We start from the raw sequence: 17,125 nt of genomic DNA on the forward strand, positions 1-17,125 counted from the left end.
TTCTCTGTATAGCCCTGGCTGTTCAGGAACTCACTCTGTAGATCAGGCTGGTCTCAGACTCACAGAGATCCATTTGCCTCTGCCTCCCAAGTGCTGGGGTTAAAGGTGTGTGCCCACCACCACCTGGCAGCATTTTATTATTAGTTGTGTGTGCGCGCATGTGTGCATGTAAGTGGAGGTCAGTGGGAGACAGTTCTCTCATTCTACCTTGTGGGCCCCAGGGATCAAACTGGTCATTAGTATTGGCAGCAAACACCTTTACCACTGAGCCATTTTGTAAGTCCTATGACTCACTTTTGATAAATGTTAAAAAAGAAGGGTGGGGGTGGGGTTGGAGGAATGGATGGCTCAGCAGTTAAGAGCTTGTACTGCTCTTGCAGAGGACCCACGTCTGGCTTCCTGTATCCATGGTGGGTGACACACAACTGTCTGTAACTCCAGCTCTAAGAGCACTGATTCCTCTGGCCTTTGAGGGCCCTTGCACACAGATACACACACACACACACACACACACAACTAGAAATGAAATAAATCTTTGAAAAATGAGGTGATGTCACTCTTATAATCAGGACAGCAAAGACGATGACTTTGATTTCTTTTCAGGAAACTGCCTTGCTTTCTCAGCTTCATGCTTCAGATTCCATTTTTTTTTTTTTTAAGACTTTTATTTCTTAGGGCAATGGTAGTGCACACCTTTAATCCCAGCACTCAGGAGGCTGAGGCCAGCCTGGTTGACAGAGTGAGTTTTAGGACAGCCAGGGCTACACAGTAAAACCCTGTTTCAAACCCCAACCCCCCCCAAAAAGATTATTTTTATTTCATGTGTATGAATGTTTGCCCGAACATAGGTTTGTGTACTATGTGTATGCCTGGCACAGGTAGAGGCAAAAAACAAAAAAAAAGAAAGAGAGAAAGAAGGAAAGAGATCAGATTCTCTGTAGCTGGACTTATAGACAGTTGTGAGCTGCCATGTGCATGTGGGTGCTGGGAACTCCAGCTGGGTCTTCTGAAAGAACAGCAAGTGCTTTTAACTACTGAACCATCTCTCCAGGTCCTTGCTCTTTTTCTAAATTTTCTTTCTTTTTTTTTTTTTTTGGACAGGATCTGATGTCTTTCAGGATCCCACTGAACTCACTATGTAGTCAACTTGAATGGCTAATCCTGCTATCTCCACCTCCCAAGTGCTGAGATTACAGGCAACTGATGTTATGCTTGACCTCAGACTGTGTGCAAGCAGCTATAATGGCCAAGCCCACGTGACACGGAACTGAGCCTTGCCCATAGTTAATAAGGAGCTGAGGCTATTATTCCAAGCCTGGAGGAACTGGGTTCAGCCAACAATCACAGAAGGGAGGTTAGAGCTGAGATACTCCAGCCGAGCAGGCACTTGGGAGTTTCTGAGAACCCCTCATCCGGAGGACTCAGCTATGTTCTGCCTAGATTCTTGACCTGCAGGAAGTTCGAGGGTAATCAGTGTTGTTTTAAGTTACTAAGTTCTGGGGTTATTTATTTAGTGCCAATTGAGAATACACTGGCTGAATCTACTTAGGTCTAAAATGTGTGGGCTTCACAATTTTATTAGCTTGTTTGCAACTGCTTTATATTATTTGCCAGGTGCAAAGTGGTTGGCTAACCTCTACATTCTCTAGAAGGATTCTTGATTTTATAAACGTTCTGTTTGTTCTTTCTAAAATCAGTACTAGAATTCAGAAGTTCAACTCCTTTTCAGTTCTTTGCTCGCTCTAGAAAAACTGCGATCAACAGTTAAATATTCCACCCACCGGCAGCCCCAAAATGCCCACTATCATTAAGATATCTTGACTAGGGTGTTCCAAATCTTCCTCAGGGTTTACTCTTTTTTTTTTTTTTAACTATGTAGCTAAGGATGGCCTTGAATTCCTGATTCCCTAGCTTCTGTCTCCGAAAGAACTGGAATTTTGCCTCCATAGCCAGAATGCAACCTTGTGTAATTACTATAGCAAGTATCTCTTCGGTTGTAAGGCCTCGTCCCATTAAAGAAATCAATTGCGAAGTCGTCAATGAAAAGAATCTGTGTGTGTGTGTGCGTGTGCGTGTGCGTGTGCGTGTGCGTGTGTGTGTGTGTGTGTAAACTCCACACACGTGGGAGGAGCAAAGGGTTTCCACTCTCGCCCCACACAGGTGAGGGCCAGCCCCTCCCAGCCTTGCTTTGAAGCCCTCTCAGTGGGCGGAGCTGCTATCAATCTCGGCTATTAGAAAAATGAAGGGGGACCTCGGAGTCGACGCGCTCCCTAGGGGCGGGGCCGGCAGACTGGGCGTGAGCGGATTGGCCGGGAGGCGGAGCCCCGGGGATTGGTTCCGCCCTGGCTCTCGCACCGATCCCTGACTGAGTGAGGGGAGGGAGTTCTGGTCGCTCACGCTATGGCGCCTCGGGGCCGCGCCCAGTCCCCTGTTTGCCGGCCGAGCCTCAGCTCTTTCCTCTGTTCACTCCGCCCGTGAGAACCCAGGCGGCTCCGAGGGAGCCAGGAACGCGGCGGGCAAACGGGACCATGAGGAGCGGCCCGACCCGCGAGGCGGACAGCGGAGGGTGGCGCGGCACCTGCTGATTGAGAAGAGGGAGCGGCCCGGCCGGCTCCGCGCGCGCGCCGCTGAGGTGCGGCGGAGGCTGGTCCGCGCCTCGGCCATGTCGCTGCTCTGCGTGCGTGGTGAGTGCGCCGCCCGCAGGACCCGCGGCTCCCACGCCTCCCTGCCCAGACACTTGTGTTTGTGACCCGGCCGCGCTTCTCCCGAACTTCGCGTCCCATGCTTGCCCTGGGGGGCGGATAGGTTCGTGCTCACTTCTAAACGCTCGACGAGTCCCCCGCTCTTGCTTGACCCCCCTTCTGCAGTGGACTGTTATCTGTCATCCTGGCGGCGGGGAGACAATGTTGTTTGGTCCGCCTTGCCAGACGCTATCAATGAAAAGCGTCGGAGGAGAGTGGGTTCTTGACGGGACCTCCTGGGCTTGGCGCCTGTCTCTAGCGGACAGCTTCTTCTTCTCCCCGCGCTGTGCAACTCGTTGGCTTCGGAGTAGCAGCTTTTTATTACGCTGACCGTGTTAGTGGTACAGCTGTCACATCCCTTCTAGTTTATTTCTCGACTTGCATCTTACTATTGTCTGGCTCGTCCCTGGCTCCTTTCCTGAACCTCAGTCTGTGTCTAGGCTCAAAATATTTTCTTTTCACGTATCACTTTGAAGAAGGCAGTGCTGGCTTCTCTCCTTTGGGAGTAGAGAACATGGAGATATGGTTGATTTTATTTTAGCTTTGTCTTTTCCTCTGAGGATACTTCGTCCATCCAGGAAGGGATGGATGTGTTTGTGTGTGGTGGTTTTTGGTAAAAAGGCAGGCTTGTTATGTAGCCCAGGCTGGTTTGGAACTCACTGTATGGCTCAGGCTGGTTTGGAAGTTGTGATCTAACCACCTCACCTCCTGAGTACTGGGATTACAGGAAGCTTTTTATAAAACTAGAGCTTTGGAGTTTAAGTCACATGAGGTACAGTGCCCTGGACTTAGCTCTAAACGAATAGAGACTGTGTTGCCGGTTTTGTTTTGTTTTGTTTTGTAGCATTTGGAGTGCCAAACTCCGTAGAAATTTTGAATGAATGCAGTAAGAACTGTGATTTTAGAGAGATTAACTGGCCAGAAAAAAGTAGGGTATGGATTACTGTTTGAATTTGATCTTGGGAAATTCAAATTACAAGCCATTTCATATCTGTTGAATAAAATGAGATAAAGTGGTTTGATTGTGAGAGCGTATTTATCCACTAGAGCCTTCCCAGAGCCTTTTCCTGTCACTTTTTACTGGATAGCTAAGAGTTCATGTTTCTTTTGGCTGTACGGATTAGAAGCATTGTTGTTTGGGATCTCTCTGATTGCAGTGTTTCCCCCAGCTGCTGGCAAATGGAGCCGCTTTGGGTTGTTCTAGTCTACTGTCTCATTAAATCTGCACTAACCCTGAATAGGATTTGGTTACTTCCGGGGATTATGAGAGCTACAGTTTTTCTTTTTTAGTGGTTGATTTTTCATTAATGAGAATTTTGCTTTAGTTTTAGGGAAGCATTTCCCCTCAGCAGCTGGGAGCCTATTTATTCCTTTAGATCCCTGCTGCCAAGTAGCAGGATTTGAGAGATGTTGGGATTGGAAATGCCTCTTGGATAGTTTATTAATTCTCTGCTGCCATACCAGACAGAGCTAGACCTTATGAAAGACTCTTTAGGCAGGAGCATTTTAAAATCAGAAGTTATTTATCTGTATTTAACTAGAAAAGGAGCTGCTGCTGTTCTAATTTGCTTTAATATCAGTCAGCTTTCATTGTCTGGATATTCTGCTATTTAAACTGTTGCTCTGTCTGTCTCTCCCCAGCCTCAATCTAGAGTTAGTCCTACCTTCCAAATTCTGGGATTACAGGTTTGTGATTCCATGCCTTTGTTTGCTGGGGTTTGCACTCACTGCCTCTGGCATTAAGCATGACTTAAGCACTGATCTATACCCTTAGCTCCTCTTTGCTTTTTTGGTGGGCAGTGGGCGGGGTCCCACTTTGTGGCCATCTGAGTGAGATATTATACCTGGCAAAAACTAAATCTTCTACACTGGCATCCCTTGTATTGTATTTTGACAGCTGGGATTTGTTTTGTTGGTGTTTTTTGTTTTTGTTTGTTTGTTTGAGATAATGTCTCTTTTGTAGTCCATACTGGCCTATAACTCATTATGTAGCCCGGGCTGGTCTTGAACTGGTGGTGATTGTCCTGCTTTAGTCTCCTAAAGACTGGGATTTGCTGTACCTGGTTGTACACACATTTAGTTCCAGAATTTGGGAGGCAGAGACAGAGACAGAGACAGACAGAGGCAAAGGCAGAGGCAAAGGGAGAAGCAGGCAGGTCTCTGAGTTTCAGGATAGCCTGGTCTACCTGATGAGTTTCAGGACAGTCATTGGAACATGGTGAGGCATTGTTTCAAAAATAAGCAAACAAAACCAAAACAACTCCACAAGCAAGTCCTGGAATTACAGATGTGTGCCACCTCCACCCCTAGCTGGGATTAGGGATGCTATTCATAGCCTGAAAGCAGACTATTTAGTGATACTGTTTAATAACTCATCTTGAATTCTTCTTGGAGTACAGTTGGATTAGAAACCTTTTCAGCCTAGTATAGTGCCACATGCCTTTAATGCCAGCACTTGGAAGACCCAGACAACATAGCAAGTTTCAGGACAGCCAAGGTTACACAGAAAAGAGAAATGAAAAAGAAAGGAAGGAAAGCCTTTTTCATGAAGTTAAGTTCAAACAGTAGTTAGCTTGATATATAAATTGGTAAGTTGTGATTTTTGTTTTGGCTTTCACTTTGTCTATCCATCCATCTATCCATCTGTCTATCCACCCATCCATCAATCTATTCATCCATCCATTTATCTATCTGAGGCAGTCTCACAGACCCTTGAACTCTTGGTCCTCCAGCCTTTACCTCCTAAGTGCTGGCCAAATTGGTTTTGACTTAACAATCCTCAGATCTTCTAGAGTTTATGTCTGTGCTCTAACCCAGCAACTGTGCTGTATTTCCTCCATGTTAGAGGCTCTCAGTATCTTGACTCTAGTGTGCTTACTTAGACACTTCTTTCTAAAACTTTATTGTGTTTGTATGTGTGTGGATTGTCTTGCCTGCCTGTGTGCTTGTGTATGCATGTGTGTCTAATGCCCTCAGAGGCCTTGGATTCCCTGGAACTGGAGTTACAGATGGCTGTAAATCCCTATGTGGGTACTGGGAATCGAACCCTGGTCCTTTGGAAGAGTAGCTAGTGCTCTTAACTGATGATCTATCTCCCCAGTCCCTAAAATTATTTATTTAGTGTGTGCATGTGTATAAACTCATGCCTTTTGTAGAGGTCAGATGACAAACTAGCTGGCATCAGTTCTTTCCTTTTACCCTGTGGGTTCTGGAGATGGAAGTCTGGTTGTTATGCTTGGCAGCAAAGTGCCTTTGCATACTAAGCCATCTGGCTGGCCCCAGCCCTCCTTTTCTGCCTGTCTGGGATAAAGACAGGCATGTACCACTACTGTCCAGCCACAAATATTTTATTTTCATTTATGTGTATATGTGCATGTCTGTGTGTGAGTATGTTTACCTGTAAATACAGGTGCTCCTAGAGTCTAGAAGTGACAGTTAGATGTCCTGGAGCTTTGAGTTACAGGAGGGTGAGACACCCTGGGTCTCAGGTTCTCTGTAAGCATTATAGTATGTGCTATCAACTGCATCTCTCTCTCTCTCTCTCTCTCTCTCTCTCTCTTTCTCTCCTTCTTCTTCTCTCTCTTTCTCTCCCTCTGTTTTTCTTTCCCTTTCTCTCTCTCTCTGACACATTTACCAGTACTTTGCTCTTTAACACTAACTTTGTTCATTCTTACATCTGCTTTGCTCTGTGTTTGTACCCTCTAAAGGACTTATATTTTCTATTTATCTAAATTATATTCTCCCTTTCACAGTTTAAAGTCTACCTCTGTTGTTGAAAACTTTCTCAGTCCTCAGTGACCTTTTTCTCTTTTAAACCTTAGATAACTTGTCTTGACTGCTGTTCTAATTTGGCAGTGAGTCATATACACCACCTTGTTCTTGTATTGTTACACTTAAGGTGACCTGGACAGAGGAGACAACAATGGTCAGATCAAACTGGATTTGTCTTGAATTGGAATAGTCCCTTATAAGAGTCACATTGAAAAATTAGATTGAGGAGCTGGAGAGATGGCTCAATGGTTAAGAGCATCAAGTGCTCTTGTAAAGGACCTGGGTTCAATTTTCAGCACCCACATGGCAGCTTACAACTATCTGTAACTCCAGTTCCAGGGGCTCTAGTGCCCTTTCCTGGCCTCCGTGGGCTCCAGGTATTTATGTGATGCACAGACATACATGAAGGCAAACACCAATACACATAAAATTAAAATAAATAAATCTTTTTTTTTTTTTTTAGAGACAGGGTTTCTTTGTGTAGCCCTGGCTGTCCTGGAACTCACTCTGTAGACCAGGATGTCCTCGAACTCAGAAATCCATCTGTTTCTGCCTCCCAAGTGCTGGGATTAAAGGCGTGCGCCACTACTGCCCAGCAAAATAAATAAATCTTTAAAAAAAAAAAAAAGGAAAAATAGATTGAGGGAATTATTGTTATTATTGAAGAGGAGATTGGTTAGACTACTAGACAATATAGAAGCCATTTGGAGAACATGGGAGGTTTAATTCTGAGAGATTTAAGGGTAGAAGGGTCATAATAATAGATGAAAATGTTTAAAAGTTTTTCTACATCACTCTGTCAATAAAATGATAGAACTGAGATAAGTGGTTTAAATTATAGGATTTTATCTGGTGCTGGCTCATTTCTGTAATTCCAGCACTTGAGAAGTAGAGACAGGAATGTCAGGCAAGGCAGCCACCATCAGGCATCATAATGGTTTCTTAAAAATCAAAGACTAGCTGGGTGGCAGTGGTGCACACCTTGGCTTTAATTTCAGCACTCAGGAGGCAGAGGGCAGGGGGATCTCTTGAGTTTGAGGCCAGACTGGTCTACAGAGTGAGTTCCAGGACAGCCAGGGCTACACAGAGAAACCCTGTCTTGAAAAAGCAAAAAACCCCAAAGCAACAAGAAAGAGTTCTCTTAGATTTGTGCAGATCTCTGTGAGTTCAAAGCCAGCCTGATCTACATGGTGAGTTCCAGGGCTCTGGGCTTTGTAGAGAGACTCTATCATAAAAATAAACCAAACAGAGTCTATATTTCTTTAGTATATTTTGGTACAAGTTTACTCAAAATGATGATACTATTTTGCTTATATTGTTGTCAGATCTATGTAAGAGCAACCACAGGAAACCAAATCAGGACTTTCAGGCTTTCATTGTCTTGGTATTCATAACTAACTTCCTCTGTGTTATAAGCATTTTGAGAATTGGGCTTATATTTCTTTGTAATTTTCATTGTTGATTAACAGCATTTAAATCACTGAGCTATGGATCCTGATCCCAATTTGGTCCATAAAAGACCACTTTTGACTTGGCAGAGGCTGTGGTGGCACACATCTATAGTCCTAGCATCTTGGGGGGGTAGGTATAGGTGGATCAGTAATTTAAGGCCAGTCTGAACTACATAAGAATCTGCTTCAAAAAGAAAAAGAAGAAAATAGTTTTTGGCTATTAGTAGTAACACCTACCTGTAATCCCAATATTCTGGAGGCTGTGGCAGGAGGATCACCATGAGTTGAAGCTAGCCTGCATTAGTGGGACCTTTTTAAAAAGAGTCTTGAAAATTTAAAATGTCATATATTCATTGTGTGTGTAACCATAAGGAGACCCTGGATTTAGCTCCCAGCACTGCAGCCAGTAAACAGTCCCTGGAAGTAAGGAAGCAATAGATGCTAATATGTTGGTAATTATCAAATTTTTAGATGATGCAGAAAAGTGTAAGGAGGAGAATAAACAAATTTTTTTATTTTTATTTTTATTTTTTAAAGATTTATTTTTTATTTATTTTATGTGTATGAATACACTTAAAATACACAGTACACTTTATGTGTAGCTGTACAGATGGCCGTGAACCATCATGTATGTGGCTGCTGTTGAACTCAGGACCTCTGCCGGCCCGCTTGCTCTGGTGTAATTCACTGCAGTTCTCTTCAGACGCACCAGAAGAGGACATCCTTACCATGTGGTTGCTGGGATCCGAACTCAGGACCTTCGGAAGAGCTGTCAGTGCTCTTACCCGCTGAGCCATCTCGCCAGCCCTGAGAATAAAAATCTTTATGGTTTTTCCATTACCACTAAAGGTCATTTTATTAATTCATTGCCTTTGTGTATGTGTTGAGAACTGAACCCTAGGCCCAGTGCCTTTTAAGGATGTGCTGTACCACTGAGCTACACCTGAAGCTTTTTTTTTTTTTGTTTTATAAGATAATTGGTGTGCATGGTAAAAAAAAATTCCAACAGTTGAATATGAAGTGAAAGGAAAATTTTTTCTTGTCATTATTTTTACTTCTTAATAGTAGTTACTGTTTACTGCTTTGTGTATAGTCTAGAAATTTTCACAATGTGAACTTGTTTCACATACAGGCATATATAGATTGTATTATGTAGCCCAGTTATACTTCAGACTTGCTTTGGAGCTAAGAGTAACCTTGAATTCCTGATCCTCCTGCTTCTGCATCTCAAGTGGTGTCATTATGTAAGCTCCATATGAGTATATAGGTTATATCTAATTTAATGTACACAGTATTCCACATTTAAACCTAGGGCTTCATGCATGCTAGGTAAGTTCTCCATCAATTAGCTACATCTCCAGCCAATATTGTCTCTCATCTTTTAAAAGTTAATTTTTTAAAATTGTTCTCTTTTTAGTCTATGTGAGTCATGAATATAAATATATTTTTTGATACATGCCACTATGTAGTCCTTGCTGACCTGGCACTCTCCTGTGTAGACTGGGCTAGCCTTGAATTTGTAGGGATCCTTTTGATAGGTAGATTTATAGGCATATACTACTACATCCAGCTTACCTGATTCTTCTAAGTATTGTGAGAGCATTCCACTATGCATGTTCTTACTTTAAACAGTTTAGATATTGGTGGATATTTAGGAGTCTAAAATTTCTCATTACAGAGCTACAGCTTGTGGCATTTTTCTTAGGCTTTATAGCTCTATAATCAGATTTTTACGTGAATCTCCTGTGTGGTTTGCTGGTTTTCTTGGTGTAATAATTATACTCAAGTGGATCCAATAGGAAATGAAATGGCTCAGTGTTTCTTGGATCTTCTACTAGAGGCATGTCTTTTCATGAGCAGGTAAGACTTTATGCCTATCAAAAGGACCAGAGAGGACTGGCAAGATGGGTTGGTCAGTGGATAAATGCACATCAAGCATGATGGATGGTGAGAATGGACTCCTGCAAGTTGAACTCTAGTCTCCACATGTGCCCTGTGCCATGTGCACCACACCACCCCATGAAAAAAAAGAAAAGAAAATTTAAAACTTTTACCCTTCAAAGTTTGACTTTTTTTTTACATATACTTTTATGTTTTAAAAGTTATTTATTTAAAAAATTTTATTATTTTTACATATATGTGCCTATATGAGATTACTATATCATATGTGTGCAGGGGCTCAAGGAGACCAGACGAGTGCATCAGATCCCTGGAACTGGAATTACAGGTCATTATGAACTACCATGTAGTTCTGGGAACTCAATCCCAGTCCTCTGCAGTAAGCACCATTGAGCCATCTCTTCAGTCTCTGTTTTTTTTTTTTTTTTTTTTAAATACACACACACACACACACACAATTTAAAAATGGGCAGCATGTACACTATGGGACATCTGTGTTACCTCTGTCTCAAACACATAAAATAGACAAATAAATAAATACTTTTAAAGATTTGGGTTTGGTTGTAGCTCACTGACGAGGGCTTTCGCCAGGCCCTGGGATCATCCTTGCAGAACAGTTTTTCCCATATTGCACAGGTACTACTTTTATTTTTAAAGTAAAGCAAAGCAATTTTTTTAGTAATGTTAAATGCACATAGAATTGATTTGTGTTGCAACTTGTCCTTAAATAGCTTATGATTTATTGTCACAAATTAGTTATCCAGTTAACCTAAAGGATCTTAACGGGAAAATTATAGAATGTTAACTTTGATAGCTCAAATATTTATAGGACACTCACAGCCAGTCTGTGTCCATTCTACTCAAGGAAGCCCAAAGATAAATTTTTGGTTTCCAGCCACTCTGGCTAGTAGAAATGATTTTAATATTCTAGGCCTAAGGATAGATTGACATAACATTTCTCTTATTTTCTTTATATGTTATGGTTATGTACATCTAATTTTATGTGTATTTCTATCACATTGGGATTCTGGTAATCCCTGTTCTTGTAAACAAAGTTGTTACTGGATTCCTTTTTCTTACTAAGGCACCAGGAAGTTGATTGTGCCTCGTCCTTTCCAGGCACCAGGTAGCAGTGAAGGAGGAGAGGGCTAACTTCCTCTTAATATGACTTGTGTCATAAACACTGTGTAAGCAGTACATTCTCTAATTTCTTAGGTTGGTTTATTTGCTTGTTTTGTGATAGTCTCATGTTCTTGAGGCTAGTCCAAAAGTCCTGATCTTCCTGCTCCAGTTTCCAAATATTGGGATTCTAGGCGTGTGTCACAACTTTGGCTTGATAAAAAGTGTGGCTTGTCTAAGATTTTGGTTCTTTAGGCAAATATACTAAAGATGTGTATAAGATGTCTTCAAAACCTAAAGAATCTTGTACTTGCTGAATTCTTAAATCCCATTTATCTGTGCTGTGTGTTTTAGACTTTGTTATGAGTTTGTTTAAAGTTTGGACTGTGAATCATTTGTAAATATTTGTTGAGTACCATCTCAGTGCTTGCTTATGATACAAATTTATATTAGATAAGAGGCCATAGAGTCTTCCTGGGTTTTAAAAATGTGTCCCTAGCTGAGTGTGGTAGTTAATGTCAAGAGACAAAGGCAGGAAGACCAAGGACTGCCTAAACGACATAGTGAGATCCTGTCTCAGAACAAAAGCTAGGAGCTTCAGATGGCTCAGATGGTAAAAGTGCTTGCTGTACAAGCCTGGTGACTGTACCTCTGCCATTGATCCCTGCCTGGAACCTATGGTAGAAAAAGAGAACTGAATCCCAAAAGTCATCTCCTTACACATATACACACTAATGATAAGTAAAATAACAAGTAAAATAAACATTAAAAAATGAAATTGTATTCACATAAACCAAAAGACCACACTTAGGACTATTAATATGAATTAGGATAAGTAAAACAGTGTAAATCTTTCCTGTAGCAGGGAAATAACTGTTCTGTCTTTCAGAAGCTTGTCTTGTTACATTTTCAGTGCTGGAGTTGAACTCAGGTCCCTATACTTTCTAGGCAAGTACTCTATCATTAAGCTATATCTCCAACTCTCTTCTAGATTATATACACACACAACCCCTCCTGGCTAAAGCAAGACTCTTAAGTTTGGGAGGCATTATTTAGATGCTTCTACTTACTGCATATGACAATAGTGTACTATGCTATATCTCACTGTATGACCATACCATGGTTTTTGAAAAATGTATTTATTAGCCTGGTGACAATGTAGATTGGATGAAGTGTGCAAGTGACTGCAAGTTATAACAGGAACAATTTAGGTTGACAGTAAAGTTTTTCCCTCTGTCACTGTATTTATCATCCAGTATTTTCAACCTGTCACTGCCCAGTATCATCCAGGATTTCCAGTTGTCTGCTTCAGCTGGGATTACAGTTGAGTATCAGAATCCATATTTATTTATTTATTTATTACTGCACATTGAACCCAGGGACTCACACAGTACAGCTGTATGCTCTATCAAGTTACACCCCAACCTGTTCTAAATTTTAAAAAAATGTGTTTTATGTGTGTGAGTATGCACATACTTGTCATGGTGTGTGGATGGAGTCAGAGGACAACTTTCAGGGGTTGGCTCCCTCCTCCTATCAGGGGATCCTAAGGTTTCTGGTTTCTATCATGTCAAACCCTCATTATGCTCTCCTGTCCTCCTCTTGGTCTTGCTGATCTCCATCGCCTTCTTTCTACTCTCATGTTTTTGTGGTTGTTACTCAATCAGTTGTTTCATTAGGGTGGTTTACAGGAGCCCATATACCCTACCCTGTCTATACCATTGAAGATTGCTCCCCCCCACACACTGCTAAAGTTGAAAGCAAGGGAAGAGTTGGGTTCCATGAGCTTCTCATCCTTCTATAACAGCAACTCAAGTGTAGATAATCTCAGCTGTTAACTTCCATGTTATACATGGAAGTCAGTGCTCAACCCTGCTTCCCAGCCTCTTTTGGCTTTTTTTTTTTTAGATTTATATATTATTATAAATGAGTACACTGTAGCTGTCTTCAGACACACCAGAAGAGGGCATCAGATTTCATTATGGGTGGTTGTGAGCCACCATGTGGTTGCTGGGATTTGAACTCATGACCTTCAGAAGAGCAAACTGTGCTCTTACCCACTGAGCCATCTCACCAGCCCTGGCTTTTTTTTTTTTAAATATTCTTTTGCCCCTTCTGTGATATTCCCTGAGCCTTTAAGGAAGTAAAATGGATATCCCATTTATGGATTCAAGTCATTTATACCTAGTACTTTGGCCACTTGTGCATTTCTTCAATCACTGATAACTTCTGCAGAAAGAAGATTGTATGGCCAAAGCTGACAGTTTCATGAATATATAGGAATATGCATAGTTATTTAGAAGGTAATTTAACAGAACTTTTTTAACTTAAAAAAAAAAACTTTTCCTTTCCTTTTTCTTTTCTTTTTTCTTTTTTAACTGGGTCTTGCTAAATTGTTTAGGTTGTTCAAGTTGGCCAACTTGTGGGGCCTCCTGCTTCTTACATAATTGGGATTAAGTTAATTAATTAGAAACAAGGTCTCACTGTGTAGCTCAGGTGTCCCGACCTTGAACTCCTGAGCTTTTTGCCTTGGTCTCTTGAGTAGCTACATTACAGCCCTGTTAACTCAGATCTGGCTATATAATGTTTCTTGTTTATTTTATTTTATTTTATTTCGAGACAGGGTTTCTCTGTATAGCCCAGGATGTCCTGGAACTCACTCTGTAGACCAGGCTGGCCTCGAACTCAGAAATCCGCCTGCCTCTGCTTCCCAAGTGCTGGGATTAAAGGCATGCACCACCACTGCCCTGCTTATATAACATTTCTTGAAGAGATTTGAACTACCATAGAAAGGCTGTGAAATTGGTTACTCCCATCTTCTTCCTCCCATCTCCTTCCTTATGTTATCCAGATTGGTCTTGAACTCAGTAAGTAGCTGAGAATGGCCCTGAACTATTGATCTTTCTGCTTCTTCCTCCTCCAGTGCTGCAATTTTTTTTTTTTAAAAAAAAACTTATTTATTTATTTATTTATTTATTTATTAATATGAGTGTTTTGTCTGCATGTGTGTCTTCACACAGAAGAGGGCATCTTATCTCATAGGACTAAAGTTATTGGTGGTTGTGAGCCACCACGTGGCTGCTGGGAATTGAACTCAATCTTTGGAAGAGCAGTCAGTGCTCTTAACCACTGAGATATCTCTCCAGCTCCTATTTATGTATTTTTAAAGACAGGTCTTAGTGTGTGGATCTGTATGAACTGGAACTTGCTATGTAGGCAAGGCTGGACTTGAACTCACAGAGATCTTTCTTCTTCTACCTTCCATGTACTGAGATTGAAGGCATGTACCACCATGCCCAAACCTGACTTATTTATTTTTAAAAAAAATTAATTTCAATGGGCAGTGGTGGTGCACGTCTTTAATCCCAGCACTTGGGAAGCAGAGGCAGGCGGATTTCTGAGTTCGAGGCCAGCCTGGTCTACAGAGTGAGTTCCAGGACAGCCAGGGCTACACAGAGAAACCCTGTCTCGAAAAAAAGTCTATCATTCTTATTTATGTATTTGTTGGCTTGTCAGGGCCCTTGGAGACCAGAAGAGGGTGTCAGATTCTCTGGAGCTGGAGTTGCTGGTAGCTCCAGTCCTTTGCAAGAACAGCAAGCATTCTTAAATACTGAGCCATCTTTCTAGGCCCCTTGGCTTACTTTTTAAATATGCATTTAAATTTACTTATAGTGATACTGGAGATCACACCCAGGTCTTGTTAAGAGTTCTACCACTGAGCCATATCTCCAGGACTCCTTCCCCCTCCTGTAGCTTAAACTCTCCTGGAACTCAAATTCATTGTAATCCTCCTGTCTTAGCTCCTTAAGTGCTAAGATTACAGGTATAACCATACCTAGCTTTGTGAGATTCACTTTTTTTTCAGAGCTTTGAAAAATTTTTCCTTTGTACATATTGTCTAGCTCTAGCTGTATGAGGAAGGCTGTTTAGTTAACTTTTCATTCCCTGCTTTGTTGTCATCCTTTCTGTGATTCCTGGGAAATGTCATAAAATTTTACTCATTAGGTTTTAGTCAACAGTTTGTTGAGACAGTAACTCATGTACCCAAGTTAGCCTTTAACTCACTTTTCAGCTAAGGATGACCTTGAACTTCTGATCTCCTGAGTGCTGGTATGTCTAAAGGTCTATAGATCAAATTCCAGTACAGGCATGTCCAGCCACCATGCTGGTTATGCATTTGGGATTGAACTCCAAGCTGCATGCATACTAGGTAAGTACCTTAAAAACTGAGATACATCCCTACCCTCAAGTTAAATTTATGTTTAACTTAATAACAAATTTTAATTTTATTTTGACAAATCAATATTCTTTCTCAAGTCTCCAAAAACAACTCTGTTGGTCAGCTTTAGCTGTCCACTTGACACAGCCCAGGATTATCTGAGAGAGTCTCAGTTGAGGGATTGCCATGATCAACTTAGCCTGTGTGCAAGTCAGTGCTACATTTTCTTGATTGTCAATTGATGGAGAAGGGCACAGCCCACTGTGGATGGTGCTACCCATAGGCAGGGGCTTCTGGGCTGTTCTAAGAGAGCTAGCTGAGCACATACTAGAGAACAAGCTACTAAGCAGCCTACTTCTGTGCTCTCTGCTTCACTTTCCTCCAACTTTTCTCAAAAGCTGTACTGTGACCTAGAAGCTTAAGAGGAAATAACCCCCCACCCCCAAGTTGCTTTTAGTCTAAGTGAATTGTCACAGCATCAGAAATCTAACTGGAACAGCAGCTGTCTACTGGATGTGTAGGACAGGTCTATAGAGCAAAGGAAAAAGAAACATGAGAGTTTCTGTTTTTGTGCTGGTGAGTTCCACATCGATTAGAAAAAGGCATGGTAGAAATTCAACCGTTTGTGTTAGAGTATATTTATAAAAATAATTTTCTCCCAAAGAATAGGGAAGAATCATAGAAATAGGGAAAGCAGTTCTTAGTCTAGGAAGTCTAGGTTTGGCTACAGCTGTCAACGGGACACAGCCCAGGACTTTCTGAGAGAGTCTCAGTTGAGGGATTATCTTGATTAAAGAAAATAATCCTGGGCTGGCGAGATGGCTCAGTGGTTAAGAGCGCTAACTGCTCTTCCAAAGGTCCTGAGGTTCAAGTCCCAGCAACCACATGATGGCTCACAATCATCCATGAGATCTGATGCTCTCTTCTGCTGTATCTGAAGACAGCTACAGTGTATTTACATATAATAAATAAATAAATAAAAAAGAAAATAATCCTCTTTTTCCTATTGCGACTTCTGTTTCTGTTCATTAAGGGGTTTTTGGTATATATGATATTGCCTTGTAAATGATGCTGAGGAGAAAGAGGTTAGAGGGCAGTGAGTGAGGAAGATATGTCCAGAAACCAAAGTGGTTGGCATTTGGACACTGGGAAAGTAAATACTGTATATAACTTGAAATGAGTCTTAAATAAGGAAAAAAATCAGTAAAAAGGGGAAAAACAAGAAACCAAAATACTATCAGATAACTTATAGGACAGGAAATTTTAAGGAGTGATCGGAGGGTAGAGATGAATCATAGAGATCGAATATTAAGAAAAAATAAAGAAATTATTGGGCCTTAGAAGTAGGGCAGTTTCATTACTGTTTGGGCAGTGTCGTATTCTAGTACTAGAGTATTTGGGAGATGAAGCCGTAGAATGAGCAAGTGTAGGATAGTCAGAAGTTTTGCAATGAAGAGAATGGTTCAGAATAGTCATAAGAAAAGAAATTTTAGTGTTTGGAGCCTGACGAAGTGAAGAGCTGAGGACTTAGCCCAGTGGTGGAGAGCGTGCTTAGCATACACAAGGCACTGGGATTGATCCCCAGTCCACAAAGGGCACAGGCACAATGAGACGGGACAAGGAGTGATGATAACTGATTCTGTGCCAAGTGGGATAGGAGACTGATCTAGAGGACTTGAGAAAAGTGCAAAGGGTTTCATTCATTCATGTTTTTACCCCGGCATGTGCTGTGCTAGGCACTTGGGTCAGAGTGAGAAAAATATCTTACCTTAAGAGTTATGCTAAGCTGGGCAGTGGTGGCACACGCCTTTGGTCCCAGCACTTGGGAGGCAGAGGCAGGTGAATTTCTGAGTTTGAGGCCTACAGAGTGAATTCAAGGACAGCCAGGGCTACACAGAGAAACCCTGTCTCCAAAAAACCAAAAA

The 17,125-nt window shown here is 41.7% G+C and overlaps 1 protein-coding gene across 8 annotated transcripts in view; it reads left to right on the forward strand.

The window, feature by feature from the left end:
- Nucleotides 1-2,353: 2,353 nt before the first annotated feature.
- The window catches only part of Unc13b (unc-13 homolog B), a 211,220-nt gene continuing 196,448 nt past the window's right edge, over nucleotides 2,354-17,125 (forward strand). For 6 of the 8 annotated variants that reach the window (XM_031377182.1, XM_031377174.1, XM_031377175.1 and 3 more), the window contains exon 1: nucleotides 2,354-2,684. In XM_031377182.1, coding sequence (XP_031233042.1) covers nucleotides 2,663-2,684 — 22 coding nt within the window. In that variant the 5' untranslated portion in view covers nucleotides 2,354-2,662. The remainder of the gene's footprint in view (nucleotides 2,685-17,125) is intronic. The other 2 variants (XM_031377178.1, XM_031377179.1) reach the window with 1 other exon arrangement.

Source organism: Mastomys coucha, unplaced genomic scaffold (genome assembly GCF_008632895.1).
Source record: "Mastomys coucha isolate ucsf_1 unplaced genomic scaffold, UCSF_Mcou_1 pScaffold18, whole genome shotgun sequence".
Lineage (NCBI taxonomy): Eukaryota > Metazoa > Chordata > Mammalia > Rodentia > Muridae > Mastomys > Mastomys coucha.